Source organism: Epinephelus lanceolatus, chromosome 3 (assembly GCF_041903045.1).
Source record: "Epinephelus lanceolatus isolate andai-2023 chromosome 3, ASM4190304v1, whole genome shotgun sequence".
NCBI classification, from domain to species: Eukaryota; Metazoa; Chordata; class Actinopteri; order Perciformes; family Serranidae; genus Epinephelus; species Epinephelus lanceolatus.
In genome coordinates, this window is record NC_135736.1 from 12,791,684 (window position 1) to 12,813,834 (window position 22,151).

The 22,151-nt window shown below is 39.9% G+C and overlaps 2 protein-coding genes across 2 annotated transcripts; both read right to left on the minus strand.

Annotated features, from left to right (window-relative positions):
* Positions 1–2,911: 2,911 nt before the first annotated feature.
* Positions 2,912–16,687, minus strand: jpt1a (Jupiter microtubule associated homolog 1a). Its single transcript, XM_033625295.2, has 5 exons — positions 16,476–16,687; positions 14,776–14,918; positions 5,713–5,810; positions 5,369–5,396; positions 2,912–4,414 (listed from the first exon to the last, which is right to left on the minus strand). Exons 1-5 carry the CDS (start codon positions 16,529–16,531, stop codon positions 4,281–4,283), a joined length of 459 nt encoding a protein of 152 aa, XP_033481186.1. The 5' UTR covers positions 16,532–16,687; the 3' UTR covers positions 2,912–4,280.
* A 1,290-nt stretch (positions 16,688–17,977) lies between these two features.
* Positions 17,978–21,382, minus strand: sumo2a (small ubiquitin like modifier 2a). Its single transcript, XM_033625296.2, has 4 exons — positions 21,235–21,382; positions 20,110–20,241; positions 19,560–19,631; positions 17,978–18,507 (listed from the first exon to the last, which is right to left on the minus strand). The coding sequence occupies exons 1-4, from the start codon at positions 21,253–21,255 to the stop codon at positions 18,442–18,444; spliced, it is 291 nt and encodes a 96-aa protein (XP_033481187.1). The 5' UTR covers positions 21,256–21,382; the 3' UTR covers positions 17,978–18,441.
* Between the last annotated feature and the right edge of the window lie 769 nt (positions 21,383–22,151).

Consider the following 22,151-nt stretch of genomic DNA (forward strand, 5'->3'; position numbering starts at 1 on the left):
GGCGTAAATGCCAAACCAGACTAACACAATAAGATAAAGGGCAGGGTTACAGTCAGGTCCATAATTATTTGTACAATGATACAGTTGTCGTCATTTTGGCTCTGTACACCACCACAATGGGTTTTAAATGAAACAATGAATACCTGCTTAAAGTGCAGACTCTCAGCTTTCATTTAAGGCTGTTTTCAAAAATGTAGTATGAACCGTGTAGTAATGACAACCATTTCTTCACACAGTCCCCCAACTTTAAGGGCTCATAAGTATTTGGACAAACTAACATAATCATCAATTAAACAGTCAGTTTTAATACTTGGTTGCAAATCCTTTACAGTCAATGACTGCCTGAAGTGTTGGACACATAGGCATCATCAGATGCTGGGTTTCTTCCCTGGTGATGCTCTGCCAGCCCTTTACTGCAGCCGTCTGCACTTCCTGCTTGTGTTTTGGGTGTTTTGCCCTCAGTTTTGGCTTCAGCAAGAGAAACGCATGCTCAGTTGGATTCAGGTCAGATGATATGACTTGGCCATTGCAGAACATTCCACTTCTTTGCCTTAAAAATGTCTTTGGTTGCTTTTGCAATATGCTTCAGGTCAATGTCCAACTGCACTGTGAAGCATCGTCCAATGAGTTTTGAAGCATTTAGATGAATCTGAGCAGATAATGGTGCCCCAAACACTTCAGCTTTCATCCTGCTGCTCTTGTAAGCAAGACAAGACTTCACTAGAATAAATACAGAGGGTTTATCACAAGATGCAAACCATTGGTTAGCCTTAAAAATGGAAGGCCAGATTAGAGTTTGTCAAAATCCATCTAAAAAGCCTGTACAGTTGTGGAACAGCATACTATGGACAGATAAAACAAAGATCAACTACCAGAATGATGGGAAGACAAGAGAAGGGAGAAGGGAAGGAACTGCTCATGATCCAAAGCACACCACCTCATCAGTGAAGCATGGTGGACTGTTATGTCATGGCCATGTATGGCTGCCAGTGGAACTAGTTCTCTTGTATTTATTGATGATGTGACTGCTGAGAAGAGCAGCAGGATGAAAGCTGAAGTGTTTGGGGCACCATTATCTGCTCAGATTCAACCAAATGCTTCAAAACTCATTGGACGATGCTTCACAGTGCAGTTGGACATTGACCTGAAGCATACTGCAAAAGCAACCAAAGACATTTTTAAGGCAAATAAGTGGAATGTTGTGCAACGGCCAAGTCATATCATCTGACCTGAATCCAACTGAGCATGCGTTTCTCTTGCTGAAGCCAAAACTGAGGGCAAAACACCCAAAACACAAGCAGAAGTGCAGACGGCTGCAGTAAAGGGCTGGCAGAGCATCACCAGGGAAGAAACCCAGCATCTGATGATGCCTATGTGTCCAACACTTCAGGCAGTCATTGACTGTAAAGGATTTGCAACCAAGTATTAAAACTGACTGTTTAATTGATGATTATGTTAGTTTGTCCAAATACTTATGAGCCCTTAAAGTTGGGGGACTGTGTGAAGAAATGGTTGTAATTCCTACACGGTTCATACTACATTTTTGAAAAAAGCCTTAAATGAAAGCTGAGAGTCTGCACTTTAAGCAGGTATTCATTGTTTCATTTAAAACCCACTGTGGTGGTGTACAGAGCCAAAATGATGACAACTGTATCATTGTCCAAATAATTATGGACCTGACTGTATGTCTGCCCGCAGTTGTTGCACTAACCTACAAAGTCAAGCTAAAATTAAGAACCGAGACAAAATAAGCTCACTGTAATACCTAATAAGGAAATGAATGAAAGAAAGTTTTTAAGAATACCTTTGCACACTTAACTCTTGTTATCATTCTATGTTATTTTATTATTTAAATTATATTATATTCATTGTGTTAAATGCAGCAACTTTGGCAGAACTGTGCAACATTTTATCATGGCAATGCTTTTGGTGTGCAGTGGCGCTCCCAAGAGGGGGCCACAGGGGGGCCATGAGCACCTGAATGTGAATCTGCAAATCCTAGGATAGCCAAGTGTGGCCTTACTCTACCTCTGATTGGCCTACCCTGACATTATCACACTACCCCAACGAAGGCAGTGAGCACTAGCCAATCACAGGGAGCATAGGGTGGGTCATTCCTCCCCAATACTAGGATACGCAAATTTGCCACCTGGATAAAACTGATGAAAAAAATAGGAGGGCAACATTAAGCCTAGTTCACATTACACGATTTTCACCCTGATTGTGCGTCACAATCTTAATCTTTTAAGTGTTCATACCTGGCGACGTGTGCTTCTGTCAGCGGGAGTCTCACCAACTGCGTTACGACCTGTGTGTGCACACCACAAGATTTCTCCACTGAGCCCTCGCCGACAGAGCCCCGGATAATGCGGTGACGTCACCAAACTTGGAGACGACACATCGTAAAGGCATGGATATTCTTTATTATCCTGGGTCCAAACACAACGCGCTCCCCGTGATCCTGTGGATGCCGCCATTGTTGACTTGCTCGTAGGCTTGTTCACACGAGTACTCGTCATGGCAGACTATCTGCCGACTCACCTCCGACCCAAGGTGGCTCTCAAGATCCTCTGCGATGTCAAAATCGAGGTGATGCCCATACGGACATTTACATCATTGCTTCTGTTCATACTGGTCATTACAAGATACCTTCCTATTGCACTTTTAACAAAAATGACTACAGAAAAAAAATGTATTCAAATGTTAGTCTGAGGCTTACATAATACTTAAACATTCTGTCAGTCAAATCAAGTGGATATCTTACAAAGTTACAACCCTGTTTGTTTTTTTGTATAAAATGTCCTCCTTGTGTTTTGCCAGATTGTTTCCTCCCTGGGCTGTAGTAAAATAATCATAACTGATACAGTGTACTCATTCCAAGTCAGATAATACAAACAGACAATACAACCAATGGTCAAAATTGATTTTTAATGTTCATTTCCACTTGTGCCATTTCTTAATTTCAAATTTCAGCAGTGACTTACATCCAGCAACAGGAATTGGTATAGGATGCAAACACACCTATCTTTTTAACAGACGTTAAAAATAGACACCACAGGGATTACATTTCATGTACCTGAAATGTAGGTCTTCTTGCATGACGGCTGGCTGACACAGCAGTCACACATATGACTCAACAAGACAGAAGCAGGAGGGAGTTGGAATTTTGGTTTAAATAATGTGACAATGAAATGTACAAAAAGACTGTACTATGTTTCCAGTGAGCAGAATGATAAATATATGTATAAGGCGGGGGTAAAACATATGAAAAAAAAGAAAGGAAAAAAAAAAAGGCTGAGCTGTCATAAGGTCACTTGTCAAATTTAGGATGGGTTTACCAGAAACACGTCAGGACCAACAACATGCCATTGCCTCGCAAAGGAAAAACAGGGCTGGTTGACACTGGTAGGATGCAATTACAGAAACCCAACCTTATTTGATGCTGTAGCCTAACACACAAACAGGCACACTTTATTTTAGAGTAAATTTTACCTATAAAAACATGGGGCACTCAAAACCGGCACTGGGGTTACAATAATCTAAGGTTATTGACTACAATATAAAAAAGGCTTATTCCAATTCTGTTACCTGACATGGGATCTATAGTACCTATCTGAAGACAAATGTTTGCATCCTTCAGATCACAATGACAGTCATTTATGTGGCTCCTAAGTGGATAATAATATTATCAGTAGAAAGATTCCAACTTCATGCAACAACAATACAATTATTCCACAAAAAACAACTAACAAACAGGTTAAAATAAAAAGAAAAATCTTCACAGTTATGTTTCTTCTCACATTCATACGTTACAGACCAGACGTGCATGCAAGATGGGTCAAAACCGAACACAGTGCAAAAATGACAGCTTTCTTTTTTGCTCGTGTTCTGGAAACTCCTTGTATAATCACGCACAGCTTGTGCTGTCGCAATATAGTTAGGGGAGATTAATTACTTTTTGTTGATATGAGGGTGTGATCCTTGTACCCTGTCTGGCAGGTCTAATGCATTACAGGGGCAAAGGCAGACTTTGAACCTTATACATAGAAATACATAAAGTGCTTCTGTCAAAACAAACAAACAATAAAAACAGTACAAAACAGTTTTCAAAAAAGAGGTATCAAAACAATGCACTTGGGGATGTGGAGGACAGTGGTGTCGACTGGACACCAGTTAGGATTCCTGCGGTACAGACAAAGGGGGCGGGGGTCCTTGTTTTTTAAAAAAAAAAGATGAGTTCAGAGATGAATGGATGTAAGAGGGGGGGAGTTGGCTGGGATTCAACCCAGGATGAGGCTGGACTTGCCCCCAGGGGGGTTCCTGCGACCGGATGGTACTCCCGCAGCGGGATCGTCAGCTGCAGGGGCCTCTTCCTTCTGCTCTGGAACTGCTTCAGGCTCAGGAGCACTGTTTTCTAAACACAGGCAGGGAGGCACGTGACTTTCAGTAACATCTGAAAACATTAACAGGGTAAAATTCACTGTCACTTTGTCACAAGACCACACCTCACCCATTGGAAGCTTGCCAGGCTCAACCACATCATTTTGTAAATGCAACCATTGCCCTGAGGGAACTCACAGCTTGTATTCACATGATGTGGGAGCGTCAATGTCGTCTGGATTTTAGCAGCCTCAGCCATGCAAACAAGAATGTTTCTTTTACTCCTGCTTTATTCTTACACTGCAATACAACAACAATGTCGTTTTGGATTTTCCATGTCTTCTGCATGGATCATGAACATATGATGATGCTGACTTTCTGCCTGGTACGCGTATGCATATCTATAAAAAGATTCTCTTTTTAAAACAAGTCAGCAAGAAATATTATATGGATCTAGCATTTATTGGCTAATTAGCTACAGCAGATAAAGTCTGTCAGCAAGTTTTTATTTCAGATGGCAAAGCGACAGTCACTGGCTGGAAATAAGATGCTGCTTTTGTCTTCTGCAATTTAAGGACCCACCGTTTATCCAAATTACTAAGAATTTCAAGTGGTAAACAACATTTCTTTCTTCAACGAGGGAGTGTTAGTATTTGATGGTATATTTTTTAGACAAACGGGCACATTATTCTTAATTTTGTTAGATTTTGGTTTTAGAGACCGCAACACGAAAGACGGAACTGCAACACGAGACCATGGGTGTTTGTGTTGTGGTTTTCTCAGTTTCAGAACCGTTATACTCCTAATGTAAAAGCATGAATGTTTATGTGTACAGGTACATACAGTATGTATGTGTGTGATGTTTATATGTGATATTCCTGATGACATATCACAAATCTGTTCTTTATAATACTGAGCCACTGGTTTAGGGTCCACTAAACCAGTGGTAAAACTGGGTTATGTTACCAGGAAAAAAACAGGTGCTTACCATAATCGCGTACAGAATTTTCTCCATCCTAAAGAAACAAGCATAGAGGAAGTGGTTAGTATTTCATCAGCCTTCACAGACTTAAAACAAGAAACCCTGCTGTATGTCATCAGTTTTGATGATAGACATGTACTGAATAAGGAAACAACAGCAGGTATTACTTAAATGTTTCAACATAACAAATACACAAGAAAACCTTTGTAAGACATTGAGGGAACATGAAGAGAAAATAAATAGATGACTCTTATCACATGGACTTTAGCTGCTTCCCTATATGTTCGTCTGCCCTCAGGTTTCACTTCATCTCTTTCCAGCATAACTCATGACCTGATATGTGATCTTACTGTGGCGGAGGCGTCAGCAGAGTGGGTGGTGGTCTGGTTCCCTCCTCTCCTCAGGGGGGCTGATGGCTCACCACAAAGCACACCTGTGGGCTTCCCACCTGGAAAAACAAGGGGAGGTAATGGCTCATATAGTAAGGCCTTCACTGCATTTCCTCTTCCAAAACAGGTTGGCTAACCTGACTCAACCTTTTTTGTGAAATCACAGCCTTCGATATTTCAAGAGCAGAAGACAACAGTTGAGAGAGAATGGTCTTACACAAGACAGTGATGACCAGACCAAAGACATCCTATTGACTACCCCCACCACTCAATGTTACTGATTGTGATGAAGAGCGAAGCAAGTGTGCTGTTCTGGGTATTTGAGGACATAGGTGAAGCTATATGCCTCTCAAACTAATTAGATTACTGTCATTAGTGACAGACATTTCCTGGCTAAACTCAATTTAATCAAAGCATTGCTTGATTGCCTAATAAATCAGAGTACTTTAGATCTCGATTTTAAGGTTTAAAATTTATTATATTACACATTTATATAAATAAAACAAACAATCTTTCTGAGCTATATAATCAGCGATGTAATGGTGAAGAAGGCTGTTCAAATGATTGATTAATGTTGCAGCAGGTATATTTACTATGTCCACCATCTTAGTTTAGTGTGTTAGGATGCTAACATTTTGGTATCCTTTAGCTTACTAAGGGGTTTTTTGAAGGCCTAATCAACGGAAGGTGAAATAGCCTCTTAAATATACATCATTGAAACATAAATATCTGGGGATTATAGGCTGAAACCTGGTCCGAAGGAAAGAGACCATAGAGTTTTGGAAAACTGTGCCATTGGAGAAATAGCCCATTGTGAAGAAGTCTGCAAATCCTGTCTTAACAATCCAGCCACACAGATCCTCTTAACATATTTCAGACAAAACACGTTGAAACACTATGTCAGGGGTGTCAAACTCATTTTTAGTTCAGGGGTCACATACAGCACAATTTGATCTCAAGTGTGCAGGACCCCTGAAACCACTTAATATTAACCTATAAATATCAACCCCTTCAAATTTTTCTTTCATTCTGAAAACATGTAAAATTATGTCTTGGATTTTACACATTCAGTCAATCTAGAAATCACTGTCATTACATGTAACTTCTTTTTATTTATAATTTTTAGATGGTTTTTATCAAGGTTATGTTACTGCACTGCCTATTTCTCGCCTAAAATGCCTCTTAGAAACATATTTTAGTGTCGTATTTCGCTGTAATAGCGAGTTTATGAACAGGAAGTCGGTGCCAAACAGTTTCCTGCATAGTGAAAACAGAGGCCAAAAAAATTGAGATCAAACGATAAAACTAGGCAGCACTGATCAAATACAAACTAAAATTCTGTTACTGCATTGCCTATTTCTCGCCTCGAATATTTTCAGAAACAAGTTTTCGCCAGTGTTTAACTGTAAGAGATTGAGATCGTTTCCACGCAGCTTGCCGTCACTGCTTGAAACGGACATGTTCGCATTACATTACACACCAGCTGAGGTCCAGTGCAGCACTGTGCATTCTGGTAGTTGTAGGTTTTCTCCCTCTTGAGCAAAAGCCTACTTTTCTCTGTTTTCTCTGGTTCTGTAGCACCACTTTCATAAGTATTTGCATCTTTCCACTGCATAGACAGCCTAGTTTTATTAAAAGGCCATCTTTCCCACAGAGAAGTACTTCTTTAAGTGCAAATATAACACTCAATTATTTATTACACAACTGACAGCATACAGAAAACATACAACACTTACATTTAAGCATTACCTCCATGAACATGCTTTTGGACATATTATGATCACAGGAAATACAGTTGTTATAACTTCCTGCTCAGAGTAAACCTCCAAATATTAAGATCAAATGCTAGAGCATGGAATCAGGGTTTTCATAAAACGTGCAGAGTTTCCCAGAAACTATTAAAATATGACTGAGGATCTCATCTCTCCGTCATAACATAGGCATTGGAAAGCAAAAGGGGAAGTGACCTATCCCATGAATGGAACAACCCTGACAATGCAGTCCACTGACATCAAGGCCTGACCTAATGACCCATTATGCCGAACTTTTCTTAGTAATCAAGTTGCTCCTACAATTTCCTACTAGTTTCCTATTATGCTGTGGGGAGTTTTTCAGATTTTGGAAGTTTCATTTTCACACTAAATGTCTTTCTGACAATAATTCTGTTCACTTGGTCTAAATAACAATGTGCAGTCATGTCCTGCTGTGTGGGCTTTTCCCCTTGGACCCAAAGGCGTGGCCTCCGTGACTTTTATGGAAAATAAAAGAAGCGTTATGGAAGTTGAAATAGTTTGGATTTTTTGATCACGTGCAAAAGTTTCAACCCACAGCATATCTGTGTATTGACACACAGATGAGTGTATCCGGCACAATTCACACCACCAACATTGTTAAGCATTTCTGAAATTCAGTATTTGTCCACATCACGTAACAAGCACATCTCTATTGTATCAATCCGCACCAGTTTAATATGGCAACTGGATGATACATACCCTTTTAGTTCATCCCTTGACACTTGTATACGTACCTATTTGGTTTAAACTAGGGATGCACCGAAATGAAAATTTGTGGCTGAAGCTGAAGCCAAATAAAATTAAACGCTTGGCCAAATACAGAGTACCGAATACTGTTGTTTAGTTTTTCATTAGTTTTTGCAGATGAACACCCTCCAGATTAGTGTTGTCATGGTACCAAAATAGTAGTATCATGATACCACAGTGAAAATGAGGCAGATGTGCCTTTTGTCATTTATAAAAAGATAAATCACTTTTCTATCATACATCAATGATATTTCAATGGAATAAATTACTTATTGACTTATTCATACTTCAAACACAGCATCAATCAGTGATTAACATAGGGGGGATTAAAATAAACAAATAAAATAAAAATCAACCAGCCACCCTCCTCCCCTGACAGTTCCTTCATAAGTAAAGAACAGTCCCTAAAGTGCGGTGAGGTTTGTGGACTGTTACCTGCCACAAAGACAGAAATGTGAACGGCTCGTTTCTCCTCTGACACGTCACATACCTGTGTGCCGCCACGGCTCGGCTGTCCAGGTACTTTTGGTCAGTCATGACACCAAGAAGAGGAAAAGAAACCACTGCAGCACCATGTTGAGTGCCAGGTGGCCAGCACGCGCCGTTATTGGACGGTGCATGGACACTCACCCTCTTGCGATTGGACTTTGAACTTATCCCACAGTAGTGGTACCGTGAGGTACCGTAGTACTACGGTACTCCAACATTATGGTATCATATGTACGGTGGTGTTTTAGTACCGCGGTCTACTGTTGGTACCAGTATACCCTGCAACACTACTCTAGATAGTTCAGTATTACATTCTTTGCAAACCGCCTTTCTTCTATCACTCTCCAACTAGGGCTGGGCGATAAATCGATTTTATCGATTAATTCGAATTTGTAGTTTAGGCCGATTTGTTTTAATGAAAATCGAATTTCTATTTAAAATCCACCACCGCCGCTCCACGCTGGGCTGCCGTAGTTCAGAGTGGGCTCACCCATCCCCCCCGCACGCTTGATACACAAACAACATGGCAGCGAGCGGGGAAGAACTCGTTCAAGAAAGCGAACAAGTTCCTCAGCGCTTTTGTGTGCACACCTGTGTCTGTGAGTGTGTGTGTGTGTGCTCACCTGTGTCTGTGAGAGTGTGTGTGTGTGTGTGTGTGTGTGTGTGTGTGTGTGTGTGTGTGTGTGTGTGCGCATCAGGGCCAAACTCCGCCATGCGCGACACAGAGAGCAGAGGAGGATTTTAGACGTGCACCATGTAGGCACATAAATGACATGCCGTTGTGTAAATAAGATAAATAAGTGTTTACAACGCCAAGCTGGCAGACCCCCGAACCGTAGGAAAGGGACCTACGAAGACCATTAGCTCCTTTAGCTTGTGTTAGCTCATTGTGGCAACAACACATAAACAACGGGACTTCGTCTGCGTTAAAGAATGGCACTTTATTTTCAGCACTGCAGGGATGATGCACAGCCTCTCTCATCAGTGTCTGACATTTACATAGAGGGAAATAACTCAAAAACAGCATGCAGAACTGCGTAGGCTTCTTCACTGTGGCTGCTCGATGTAAACAACGGAGCACATGCCTTACTTTCTTCCTGGGGCGCATCCGTCTGACGTCACTCACCACACCTGGCGCACTAACGTCTCATACCTCCAACATCAACTACACACATACACAACTCCACACACACAAGCCACACACATCAGGCTCAGCCTGTAACATAAGGCTATTTAGTTTGTTTAATAAAAGGACAAGGTATAGACCTGTTCTATAGGAAAGGTAACCTTAAATAACTTCTGTTGTGATCCAATATGATGGTAGGGGAAACACTGCCGTATGATAAGAAAGGGGTCCGGTGGAAAGCAATCACAGATGCAGTTGCCATGTATATTGCAAGAGATATGGTGCCCATATATAGGCTACCGTGGAAAAGCTGGGGTTTATTCACATGCTGAAAGCTTTGGACCCCAGGTATGTGCTACCAGGCCGCAAATATTTTTTTTTTAACTAGGAGGGGAAAAAAATTGATTTAAATCGTGAATCAGATTTTTTGTGAAAAAATCTGAGATTTTTTTTTTTTTAGGCCATATCGCCCAGCCCTATCTCCAACACTTTGAAATATCGCCACACTGCTGACATTTTACTCCGTCCGTCACCACACGCTGTTTGATTGCATAATCAAAACACGCCGCTATTATTCGGCCTTGCTTTTCACTTATTCCACCAAATACCGAATGTGTGTTTTTTTGCAATATTCGGCCGAATATATTCAGTTACCGAATATTCGGTGCATCCCTAGTTTAAACTTGTATATTGAATTAATATATGAGATGATGTACACTTAGTTTATCTTTTCGGCACTACTGAACATAAGTCTTGTTTGTTAAAAATAAGCGACAGTGTTTAGTATTCATTCAAGAGCTTTTGGTCTTAACATGCCTGTCAATAAGACTGTCTGAGCAGGACCTTTGTCTTAGTTTTCTTTTTTTTGCTAAAGAACTGTTCTTACAATTATTTCTGAGTGCTGATGTTTCTCATTAGTATTTATATTTTGAGATTTCTGATTTATACTTAACTACATTTTACAGGAAATAGTGTATAATTTATTCTACTAGATTTAGCTTTCAGCTTTAGTTGGTATAGTTTGAGGAGCAGATGGAAGCCCCATTTGTGTGAAAACATGAGTATACAAATAGGCCACAGAGATGCAAATTATACTGCAGGAGTGATCTGACAAGTTCCTCTTTGGATGTTGACACTGTTTAAAAGGTTTGCTGTCAACAGACCTCATGGTGCTCTTTTATTTCACACAGTCCAGGTAAGATTGACGTATCATGTACAGAAGGCTCCCCAAGTGTTGGTAACAGAGCGGATGGCCAGCTTCTTTTATATGCTGTGGTATTGTCACATTTGACAGAGGAGGAGGAAGTCTCACTCTATTATTAACTAAACATGTTTAGTTTAAGATTCTGCTTATAAAATATTAAATAACTAGATGCATGAATCCTAATTACGCTGTCATTTTAAAGCTGTACCAGGCCTCTGCAGGACCGCCATGCCAGTCCAACTGTCCGTGTACACACATGATGGAGCCCAATACAGCCAATCACTGTGCCTCTCTGTGACAGCTGAGCTGCTGCAGTTGCAGTGAAATCAAAAGAGTGAGAAAAGCATTCAGTGACTACGAGGAAACTGCCTGCTGAAAAATAAGTTGATCTTGTTTCAAGAAGACAGCCATTCTGACTCCATTAAATCAAAGTTCATATACTGAAAGGACTAAAGGCTCATTTCTCTCACTGAATGTGAGAAGTAAAAGGAGGAAGAAGGAAATGTCAGAGGAAGAGAATGTGTCAAAGCTTCAATATGTATTCAGCCTGTGACCACGAAGAATCTCTATAAATATCCTCTGTAGGCGTGATTGTGTTTGTGATGAAGAACAAAATATGTTCCATTTACTTTTTGTGTTAGAAGATTTATTTAGGCTGCTGTACACTACACTGCCTATACACAAAGAAAATATTTATGACAGGAAAGTAATTTAATAAGGAAATTACTCTTAATAGCATCCCTTTTCAGTAAGGCTGCTCTTTTTTGCTTGAATTTACAATTAGGCCTTTGATAAAAATGTTTGTTATTATTTCAGTCACACTGCATTCATTAACACGTGTTAAAGCTATGGTTGGTAACTTTTATACAAGTAACTTTTCGCCATATTTGATGAAACTGTCAATATATTCTTAGAATAGTACAAAAGAGAGTCTGTGAAAAAAATTGTGTCCCTCTGCTTCCTCCTAGTGCTTCTAATGGCATTTGCAGCTGAACGAAAACAATCAGAGTCGAGGGATCTCCAACGCAGCTGTCAATCATGTCAATCATTCTCGTGAACTGCAGGCAAACTGTCAAACTAGGCAGAGCTGATTAGGTATGAATCAAGATTCTGTTACTACAATGCCTGTTTTCAAATGTTTTCAGAAATATATTTTAGTGTACTGTTTACCTGTAACATGAGAGAGTTTGTGAACCGGCAGCCACACTGAAGACAGTCGTGCATCAACCAAGCACTGCCCACCAGCCAGAGCAAGCAGGTGGGCAGTGTTGTAATGCAATGAAGTAATAATACTTTGTTACTATACTTTAGTATTTTTTGGGAGTATCTGTACTTGACTTTTTATATTTCTGTCAACTTTCACTTTTACTACACTAGATTTTCTGAATAAAATGTATTTCTATGTATTGGAGTAAAAGTATTATATTCCTGTTTTACTCTAGTATCTATGTATTTCTACGTCCTAAGCATTCTTTACTTACTTTTTACTGTACTTACTCTGTAACTACAAAATAAAAACTGAAAGTTTGGTTTATCACTGGTTCTAGCTTGCAAGTTTGATCATAGATTAATCACACAATGGCAAATGCAAACAAGTGCTCTCAAAGCCGCAGTTAAGTTTCAATTTCAAGTCAAGCCCAGGCTGCACGTCAGATTAGATGCTACACGATAGTGACTATATTCCACTCAATGGTGAAATCGACTTCATGATGTAGCAGGAAATGGCGTGCCACAGCAGAGAGGGCAAGTAACGGTTCACGGAGATAAAGATTTGTGACAGGCAACTGTGTGGAGACTGCTCCACTGCAGTGGAGTGTGAAGAAGCCCTTGTTTTAATGTACACTCGGTTTTTAAGGTGGTGTACATGTTGAGAAGAAATAAACTTCATAATCCTCAGATTTCTGACTGCTTGCTTTTTTATTACCAGCATTTACTTGTACTTTTTTTTCAAAAAATTAACCTTTTAACATAATAAAATTACTCTTGATACTTGAGTAAGTAAATATCAGATACTTTAAGACTTTTCCCTAAAATAATATTCTAATAGGTGACTTTAACTTTTACCAAAATCATCTTCTATTTTCACTTTTACTCAAAATGGCTTTCAGGTACTTTGTCCACTACTGCCAGTGGGCAGCTGTGTTCGAGAATCCCCTAACTCTGATTGGTTGTTTTTATTCCGTCAGGATAGATTCCTGTAAATACCATGAGAAGCACTGGGAGGAGGAAGAGGAAAATTATTTTGTTTTTCCCCCAAATGATCCATTTCATGTACTAGTGTCAAGATATAGTGACAGTTCCAGCAAATATGACAAAAAGTTATTTCATAAGTTACCAACTGTAGCTTTAAAGGTATGATTATACAGGTAATGATCACACTGAAGAGATTTTGTCTTGCTGCTGCAAACATACCTCATCTGGGTATTTTCCCGTTTGGGTAGCAACTCAAAACTCTTTGACAGAGGCTTCCTGGTTGATAAATCACCACCTTGGAGAAAAGGAATCCAGGCTGATGCTTTTAAAATGTCACCCAACTTTGCACATGCCAGTGTCAGAAAAGCTTCTGTGATTGATGTGTTACAGTTCATCCCTCCTTAAAGAGATTCCGGGAACGCCAGATGTAGTTAAAGCTGTCAAGACATTTACAATTTGACACCTGCCCCATATTTTGATGTCACTGAACGTTTCAAACACAGAAAGCCCCACCTTACAAGCCAAAATATTTGTTTCATTGCATGTAAAAAAAATAAAAAATAAAAAAAAAGCTATTTGTCACAAGAGACAGAAAAATAATTGTTGATCCATCTTTGCACTGCGCAATGAAAGCTACCTGGTTTACTACTTCTCGCAACCTGTCCTATACGCCACATCTGCAAGGAAGAACTATCAAATGCAGCAATGCCTCTGAGTAAGTTCAAGAGACATCTCTTGTGACACATGTGTTTGACTTAAATTGGTGTATTTGTTCTAGAAAATTAGGAACCACTGCACAAGATTTAAAAAATGCATACCTGGCATCACTTTTACTTCCTATTATGTTTCAATTCCTCTTTTGGTAACATTTGGCTGTGTAGTATTGTGCATTTAGAGAAGGCCTGGAAAACCGAGCTCTGGGCAGGAATGACAGCCTTTTATTATTCCTCTGAGAAATATACTTTTTAAATTCTATAATAAGCCTTGTGATCTAACAAGGACTTGGGGCAGCTCAATTCTACATGAATATTTCAAATCTCCGCAGGCTTGTGAAGATCCTGATTAATAGAGAAACACCAGTTAACTTGAATATCTAATGACAGCCTGAGAGAGAAATCAATTCATCATTTGGGCACCTAAACCTGTTATGTCAAGTAGCACCAGTGGAGACAGCAAATGTTATGCTTATGTATTCGGCTGTCTGAGGTGTTGAGTAGCTTGGGGAGGCTGAGGATCACTTTGGTCCAGCAGCAAAGAGAAAAACCTGCAGAGAAAACCTTGCATCTCCAAAACACAATAATCAATATTCTCAAACTTGTTCCTCATTGTCACTAGTTTAGTGCTCTGGTTTGATTTTTAAGTGACACTATCTATAAATGCTGTAGTAAACTTTCAAAGTAAGATGGATAGAAAGTAGAGTTCTAAGCTTTCACACTAAAGCAGCAGCTGTTTGGAGGAGAGGGAGATTGTACCTGGTGGGTTGTTCCTTCGATTGGCATAGGGGTCCTCTGGCTCAGCGAAAACACTGGAGGCCATCTTGTTTTTCCGGACGGGTGGCTTCTCCTCATCTGCACCAAGTGAAATGTTGGAGCCGCCACCAGGAGGGCGCAAAACCCTGGGAAGAGAGGAATGGTCAGCACTGTTACTAAAAGCTGGATCATAATGGCTAATGTTTTCAATGCCTGTCAGGTGCCTACAAAAAAATAACCTACTTAAATGTTTTGTTTCAGGTGAGGGATATGCAGAATTTATCAGTAAGAAATTATTGTTAATTCACATTTGTGCCAATAAAGGTCAAAAATTTCATTTTGTATCATGTAACAATGTGCTACCTTTTGGATAAACTGTAAATAACTTTAACTTTAAACAGTCTATCAGATCAACTCATCAGAGTGGTTGCAAACTATCTTTGCACTGTCTAGACAACCAGATTCAAGTGGCGAAGAAGGACCAGGCGATGCCTGCCGAGATGAAAAGGTCACTGCATACATGTCATTAATGTTTCAGTGAACTTTAATGACAAGAGGAACACAAAAGCATTCTCTTTAATGTGTCTATGTGGCCTTTATACATAAGGTACAGTTTATGCTACTGTAATACTGTGGTATGACTTGTAACGATGTTATTATTACAGATGTTTATGACTTAAATTAAACCCAACATATAGAAAACATTCCAGCAACACTGACATGAACTACAGCCTCAAAAATTACCTTCATGAAGACAGGATTTATTGCAGGGCTGTTGTATTAGACCACAATATTCCTAACAAGATATGCCTATTAAACTGGCAACTAAGTGTATATTGTTATACTGTTATATATCAGTGATAATGTATTTTTCCTATAAGGTTTACTGTGGTTAATACATTGATGTGATGTATTTTACATCATTACTCACATTGCTACTGTCACGCTATGATGAAATGTATCATGATAACAACATGCCTAGCTGATACCTCAATCGTTCACTTAAACATTGAGAGTTCTGCATCCTTACGGTTTTTCTATCACTGGATTACCAGCGGATGTGGATCCATCTCCCTGCATCTCGATGATGAGAATTATACATGTGGCTCGGGTTATTGTCAGGTGTAGCCAGCTGTAACATGGCCCTCGCCTCAATAAGGCCATATGCAGGGCAGACCAGAGGATGCCTTTATTGTAACGTTACCTCACTGATCATCTCGATAAGTGATCTGAAAACCACGGTGGCCCCACCCAACTGGAGTGACAGATTTGATACATCTTTCCATTTCGGATAATATACCCATAAAAGTGATGGAGGTAATATTACGTCAAAGGCCTGCAGTTAATACTGCTGTGTGGCGACGAGCCGCCTAGTCTGCACATGCTAGCTGAGCAGCCTCTCTACAAAAGGGAGGGTACATGTGTGCTATCTTGCTAGCTACCGTTGAAAAATGGGAAGGGTCCATCCCAACAGGAAAAAACGGGAAGGTGTGGTACCGAGCTTTATCCTGGCATCGTCGCCTCATGCTTATATACAACCATTTCGAAGCGGTTAATTAATAATTACGGACAGGGGTCAGAGCAAAACTATCTAAATTTTAGGTTAACCTTTGTAGCGTTGAGGTTAACGTCAGAGGATGCAGGACTTGTTGGCATCATGGTGGCTAACGGGTTACGGAACCGTCTGAACGACGCCTTTTTACCTGGAACTGCTTTTAGAGCCGGGCTCCATCCCTTGATATGTTGTGGTCGTCGTCATTTTTGCACAAGAAGTCGTAAAATATGTATAAATCTGTCAGGATACACGCGAATTACACTTTAATTAGCGACACTTCACCGCCTCATCATTGTCTACCCTAGCCGGTGGTTCCCAATAATCAACCTGCTTCCAGTCTGAGTGGACCAGTGTCAAAGTGACCAGAAGGAGACGTCTCACTTCCGGTCGGAATTTCAAAATAAAGTATGCTCAACTGAAAATTAAAGTGTTGTAGCAATATTTAAGATCAAATCGAAGTTTCATCAAATCACAACTGAATTATTAATCTAAGCAGCGCGTGCTTCTTGGCTAAAAGTTTATTGTTTGAGACCCTGTCTCAGTACAAGTGACACACTTGGATTTTAATTTGAAGGTAAAAACGCCCTGTTTCCGGTTGGGCTGGCTGAAATCTCTTTGTACATCCACGGGTTTGACAGACTGAAGTGCGGGTGCGACGGTGCGACAGAAACCACTGTGAAGGAGGCGTTTCTACAGCTCAAGCACCGCCCACAAGTGAACAGCTCCTAATTGGATACTGGCAAATTAATCAAACCTGTGATTGGATAAATTGTTTACATGGCATGCACATAGTAAATTGGATGTTGACCCAGAAGTCCACCATCAGTTTTGATCATATACTGAAAAAGCTACTGTTTATTGTCATATTATTCAGAATAACATTATCTAATACTGCAATCTTATTCAAAAATACACAATCTAGAACCAATACTATGTGAGAAAAACTTAAGTGAAGCAATTTACTCCAAATACCAAGAGTAAAATCAAAAGACAAGTGGCAAACTCATAAGAGTAGTTTCCAAAACTCTTTAATGACAGCTCATTGTCCCTGTTGTGGACTTGAAGCAAGTCTTGTTTATAAACTCTAAACAGCTGAGTAAACAGTTGCAGCCAGGAGACAAGCTAAAGCAACCATGCATGCATCCTCATAACATGATGGTGGAAATATATTCAGATGTGGGTGTTATGCTTACTCTGTGGATTATGACTTGCACACAACTAACCACACAGTGATTTAAGACAACTACCACATTTTACAGTTTTTTTGGGGGGGGGGGGTTTACTGGCAAGCCTTCCTGTGTGGCCAGATTTTTCTTCCAATAGCAGGATAGTGATACTCACAGGTACTGAAGCTGGGATAGGCCTGTTAGCAGTCCACAGAACAAGTAGTATGGTTTGTACTGTTTCCAACAAGTGCAAGCCTGACTTTCATAAAGACATTTGAAGCATTACAAATTAAAAGTAAATGACAGCCATCTTAGATTTACCTTCCAATTTGTTTTACACATCTATGGTTAAGCGTTAAATTGTTTCAGGTCAAAAAAAAAAATGCACTTTTTTTTTCTAACTAGCATTCTACATGCTGACTCTGATGAGAGCTGCTGGTTTAGAATACTTAAGTATCCATAAATCAAACAACAGGGACATATGTTTAAAAAAAAAGACTCAATTTATTCCAATAATACATTTTCATAACAACAGATGTGAATTTAAAATGCAGGCTTACTTGACAACAATAACAAAATTCCATCTGAATCAAAACCTCAATGACATAAGTATATAAAAAAAAGAAAGAAAAAAGGAGCTTTCTGTTAAACCTCCAGGGGAAGGGGTGGGGAGAGAAAAAAAATTATGATGGCAAGCTTCTAATTTCTTCAGCACATTAGACTCACTGCAGCTTACAGGATGTTTAAACTGCGCAGCTCAGACATGGTAATATATGAATGACAGTGTGATTATATCTATCTACATTGACTGTGCCGCTGCCTTTGAACATTTTGTAAAAGTATTCCACTGAATGGTATCAACACTGGTCATGAACATTTGAAGACCGGGCATAACAAAGATGTTCAGGGATGAAGAGGGGAGGTAGGGATGTTCGTAGGAAACAGTCTTTAAAGGGAAGAGCCTCCGGTTTGCTGTTGGAACACGTCAATCGTATCTTCGTCCTCCATTTCTAGCTGTTAAAAAAAAGAGAAAAAGGTTTAAATGTCAGTTGATCCATCCCCTGCAAATATTGATAATATTGTCTTGATTAACACCATTTGACACCTATAGCTCCAACACAATGACAGCCACTGTTTACAGTGCCTGTGTCCGCTTGTAACTACTAACCCAGCACTTCCTGCATGTGCTTCACAATAACTGTACTTTTAATTTGAAGGCAGTGATAGGTCTTTACTTTGAAGCCACTAACGAAGTGCTGACAATGCCAGTAAGGTCAGCTAATGCCTCCAAAACTTTTCAACAGGAAGTTAGTTTGAAACATGTACAGGGCAAAGTTTATTTTATTACATCTCTTACAAAAAGAGATCAGAAAATGAAGACTGAGTAAATGTCAAGGATGTGATGTAAGTAGAAAGAGGAAAAAAAACTTAAAAAGAGGTTAGAGGAAGAGGTACAGAAACTTAGTAGAGTTTTGCCTAAAATGAGACTTCCAACATTAAAGTAAACAAGACCTTTTCCTTTATGTTATTGTTCTATGGACATAAAGAGGCAGCACATCTACAGTATGGACTCTGATCTGTTCACAGCTGCTAAGTGCTGTTTGTAAAGTCTAATACCAGCACTATGATACAGTACATATACTTGACAAAGCTGATGTGAAGGGTTCATCCTCAAGTATAAAGTTAAGAGTAGCTTTGCAGCAAGTTTTCAGAGTGGACTCCTTGTATTTCCTCAACCATTTCACTGCTGCCAAGGGCACTGATTTTCAATAATTCAGATTTATCATTTACCAAACCTGTGAATGAGGATTCCCACTGCAAGGCACAAACATTAATTCATTTGATGTGTATTTTGCAATTAAGAATAACGTTGTTAGGGTTTCAAAAGAACCTCTGACCTTAAACTTTTGCAAATCCTTTTGTCTCACCAGTTGCTTTCCAGAAATACTTTTAAAAAATGGCGCATAATCCTAACACTGACAACAAAGTGTAAAATCAGAGAAACGCAATGGCTAAGGTAGCAATTCTGTGAGGTTAGTTGGCTGTAGAAGAGGGCGAAGCCTTACCTGCGAGGGTGTGTCTGTTTCATTGATGGGCTGACCGTCAAACCGGAACCGTATTTGCCTCATCGCCAGCCCCTGTGTGGGAAGACAGAGAGATATCATGTTTAAAATAGCGCTTAACAAAATGACTGGCCACCCTCAGGCCGTGAGTGCCAACCATGTACTGCAGAACAGAAGTAAATAAAAAATAATTCATGCTGCATAGCTAGCTAGCGCCCTATTTTCATTCTTGAAAAATCTGCAATCTGCAAGGTACTGTCTAACTAGGGCCCATGTAAATGATAGAATTGGCAGATATCAAGAGACTATAATGACTGTTCCAATTCCATTAATTAAGACAATAGAGGTGTGTGACAATAACCTGGTATCAGTGCTTTATGGCAGTATGCTCTAAAAAAGTGCAATGAGCATTACGCAACAATGGTCCATCCTCATTTGGCGAGCACCCAGGACCCCTCAACTGGTCTCCAATTCAAGGACCTCTTATTCAGGCTACCTTTACTGAGATTAACCTAAAGATGACTTCTTTTGAGTCACTGTGTAGCAGTCTTACCTGCCGTTCACAATAAGCTTTCATCAGTTTGCTGAGGGGAGTGTGCCTTTTGATCTTGAACTGCACCACTGAGCCATCCTGCCCTGCCACCTTCAGATTGATGTGCTCATTGTTCTCTGTCTTCACTCCCTCCTGGAAGAGACAAAAACAGAAGTTTCCAGAAAGTTAAATTGATGGCAGAAAGTACAGGAAACAGAATAACCTTAGTAAAAATGTGACCTCCAGCATGTGTGATGCATTTGCTCTCCCCCTCACCCACAAATCCGCTACAGCCAGGGCCAGACATTATTTAAGATTGATGTACAATAACGTTATGTACCGCAAACACTAACGATGAGAGTATATATAAACTACTCACATCACGTGTGTGAGCTACACGTTTGATCAAATTTGTCTAACATCTGCACCTTTAAGCACAGACCGGAGGAGTGGTGTGGCTATTGAGCACAGAAAAGCAGCAACATCGTTAACTTCAATGTTAGCATTTAGCATTAGCATCAAGCAATTCAGCTGACAATGGCCTACAATTTAAAATAAAGCTCAACGGCCTAACTTCGTCAGAACAGGAATAACAACTCGCACCTGTCGAAAAATACTGACGTTACTTATCCCGAGACACTCGGACGTGTGCTGGCGATGAGCACGACTGTGTCACATAAGACCCGTTAACAGTTAACGGTCTGTGCTCAAACAATTACTTTAGGCCCGTTGCCACTGCACACTGCTAACAGCTAAACGTTACTCACTTTTCTTCGGTTCTGACTGACGTTATATTTATAGGCAACATGTATATTGCTACGTGTTACATGCATATCACGGATACTAATAGCGGCATTTAAGAGGTGTGGATTAAGCGTGTTTTAAAAGACCGGCAATTATTATTTCTTTCATACCGCCCGGGTCTCAGGCGCATTAGCCGTGTTAGCTTATTATGCTAACTTAGCTCGCTTGCTAGCTAGCTAGCTAGCTAACGCGGTAACTCTGGTTTGTATCCTTCTTTGTCATAACGCCACCGTGGACGAATTGGTCTCACAGGCGGCCTTTCACGGTGATATCAGTACAATTATCAGGCACGGATTGGGTACACACTGTACAGAAAAACTCCATACAAAATCCGCTCCTCACCTTGGGTTTTTCGTCTGCCATGGCTGCTGCTGTGTCTGTAGTCTGCGCCTGTTCTGCTGCGGCTGCGCTGTCTCTGGCGCGCCACTTTGCGTGGGCAGTAGAGCACACCGCTGCGCGCGCCGGATCAACACAGAGCTCTTGGTATGTGACAGATTCAATTGCTCTGCATGAACCCTTCAAGACAATACATATGAATATTCTTCCACATACAGTAGCTCAGTGTAAGCATTTGCAAGTTGGTTTAGTGAGTAATTGTCTGACAGTGTAGGTACTTTGAGATACTTACTTTACTTGAGTGTATCACTTTTATATTACTTTATACTTCTACTCCACTACACCTATGCGATAGTTATAGTTACTGGTTACTTTTCAGATTCACTTTTTACACACAATACTAAAATGAGCAATCCAGTTAACAGTGGCGGAGGAAATATTCTGAGCCTTTACTTAATTTAAGTACTAGGCTACCAATCTGTAAAAGTACTCTATTACAAGTAAAAGTCCTGCATTGAAAATGTTACTTAATTAAGTATTATCAGGAAAAACTACTTAAAGTATTAAAAGTACTCAATCCAGAAAAATCTAAAAAAGAAAAAAATCCACCACCAAAACTCAAAGTTACTAAAAAATAATAACCCTAACAAAACAGTATATTTTATAAACTGTTCTTATGCTTTTCATGCAAAAATCCTATTTGTAAAGTAACTAGTGACTAAAACTTTCATTTAAATATAGCTACTAAAATAAAAAGTACATTTCCCTCTACAATGCAGTGGAATATAATTATTAAGTGGCATGAAAAGAGTCTCAAGTAAAGTAGAAATACCTCAAATTTGTACATAAATGCAGAACTTGAGTAAATGTAGGCTAGTTAGTTACATTCCACCACTGCCAGTTTAGGTATTACAATTAGCTAC

Bases quoted from the DNA above. Each gene is read 5' to 3' on its own strand.
- jpt1a (XM_033625295.2), bottom strand. From the start codon at position 16,531: ATGACGACGACCACAACATATCAAGGGATGGAGCCCGGCTCTAAAAGC. The intron at 5,811-14,775 runs GTACAATCTCCC...TTGTTTTTCCAG, and splicing joins TCGAAGGAACAACCCACCAG to GTGGGAAGCCCACAGGTGTG. The intron at 4,415-5,368 runs GTAAGCACCTGT...GCCTGTGTTTAG, and splicing joins AAATTCTGTACGCGATTATG to AAAACAGTGCTCCTGAGCCT.
- sumo2a (XM_033625296.2), bottom strand. From the start codon at position 21,255: ATGGCAGACGAAAAACCCAAG. The intron at 20,242-21,234 runs GTGAGGAGCGGA...TGTCTCTTCCAG, and splicing joins TGGCAGACGAAAAACCCAAG to GAGGGAGTGAAGACAGAGAA. The intron at 18,508-19,559 runs GTAAGGCTTCGC...TTTTTTTAACAG, and splicing joins AAACAGACACACCCTCGCAG to CTAGAAATGGAGGACGAAGA.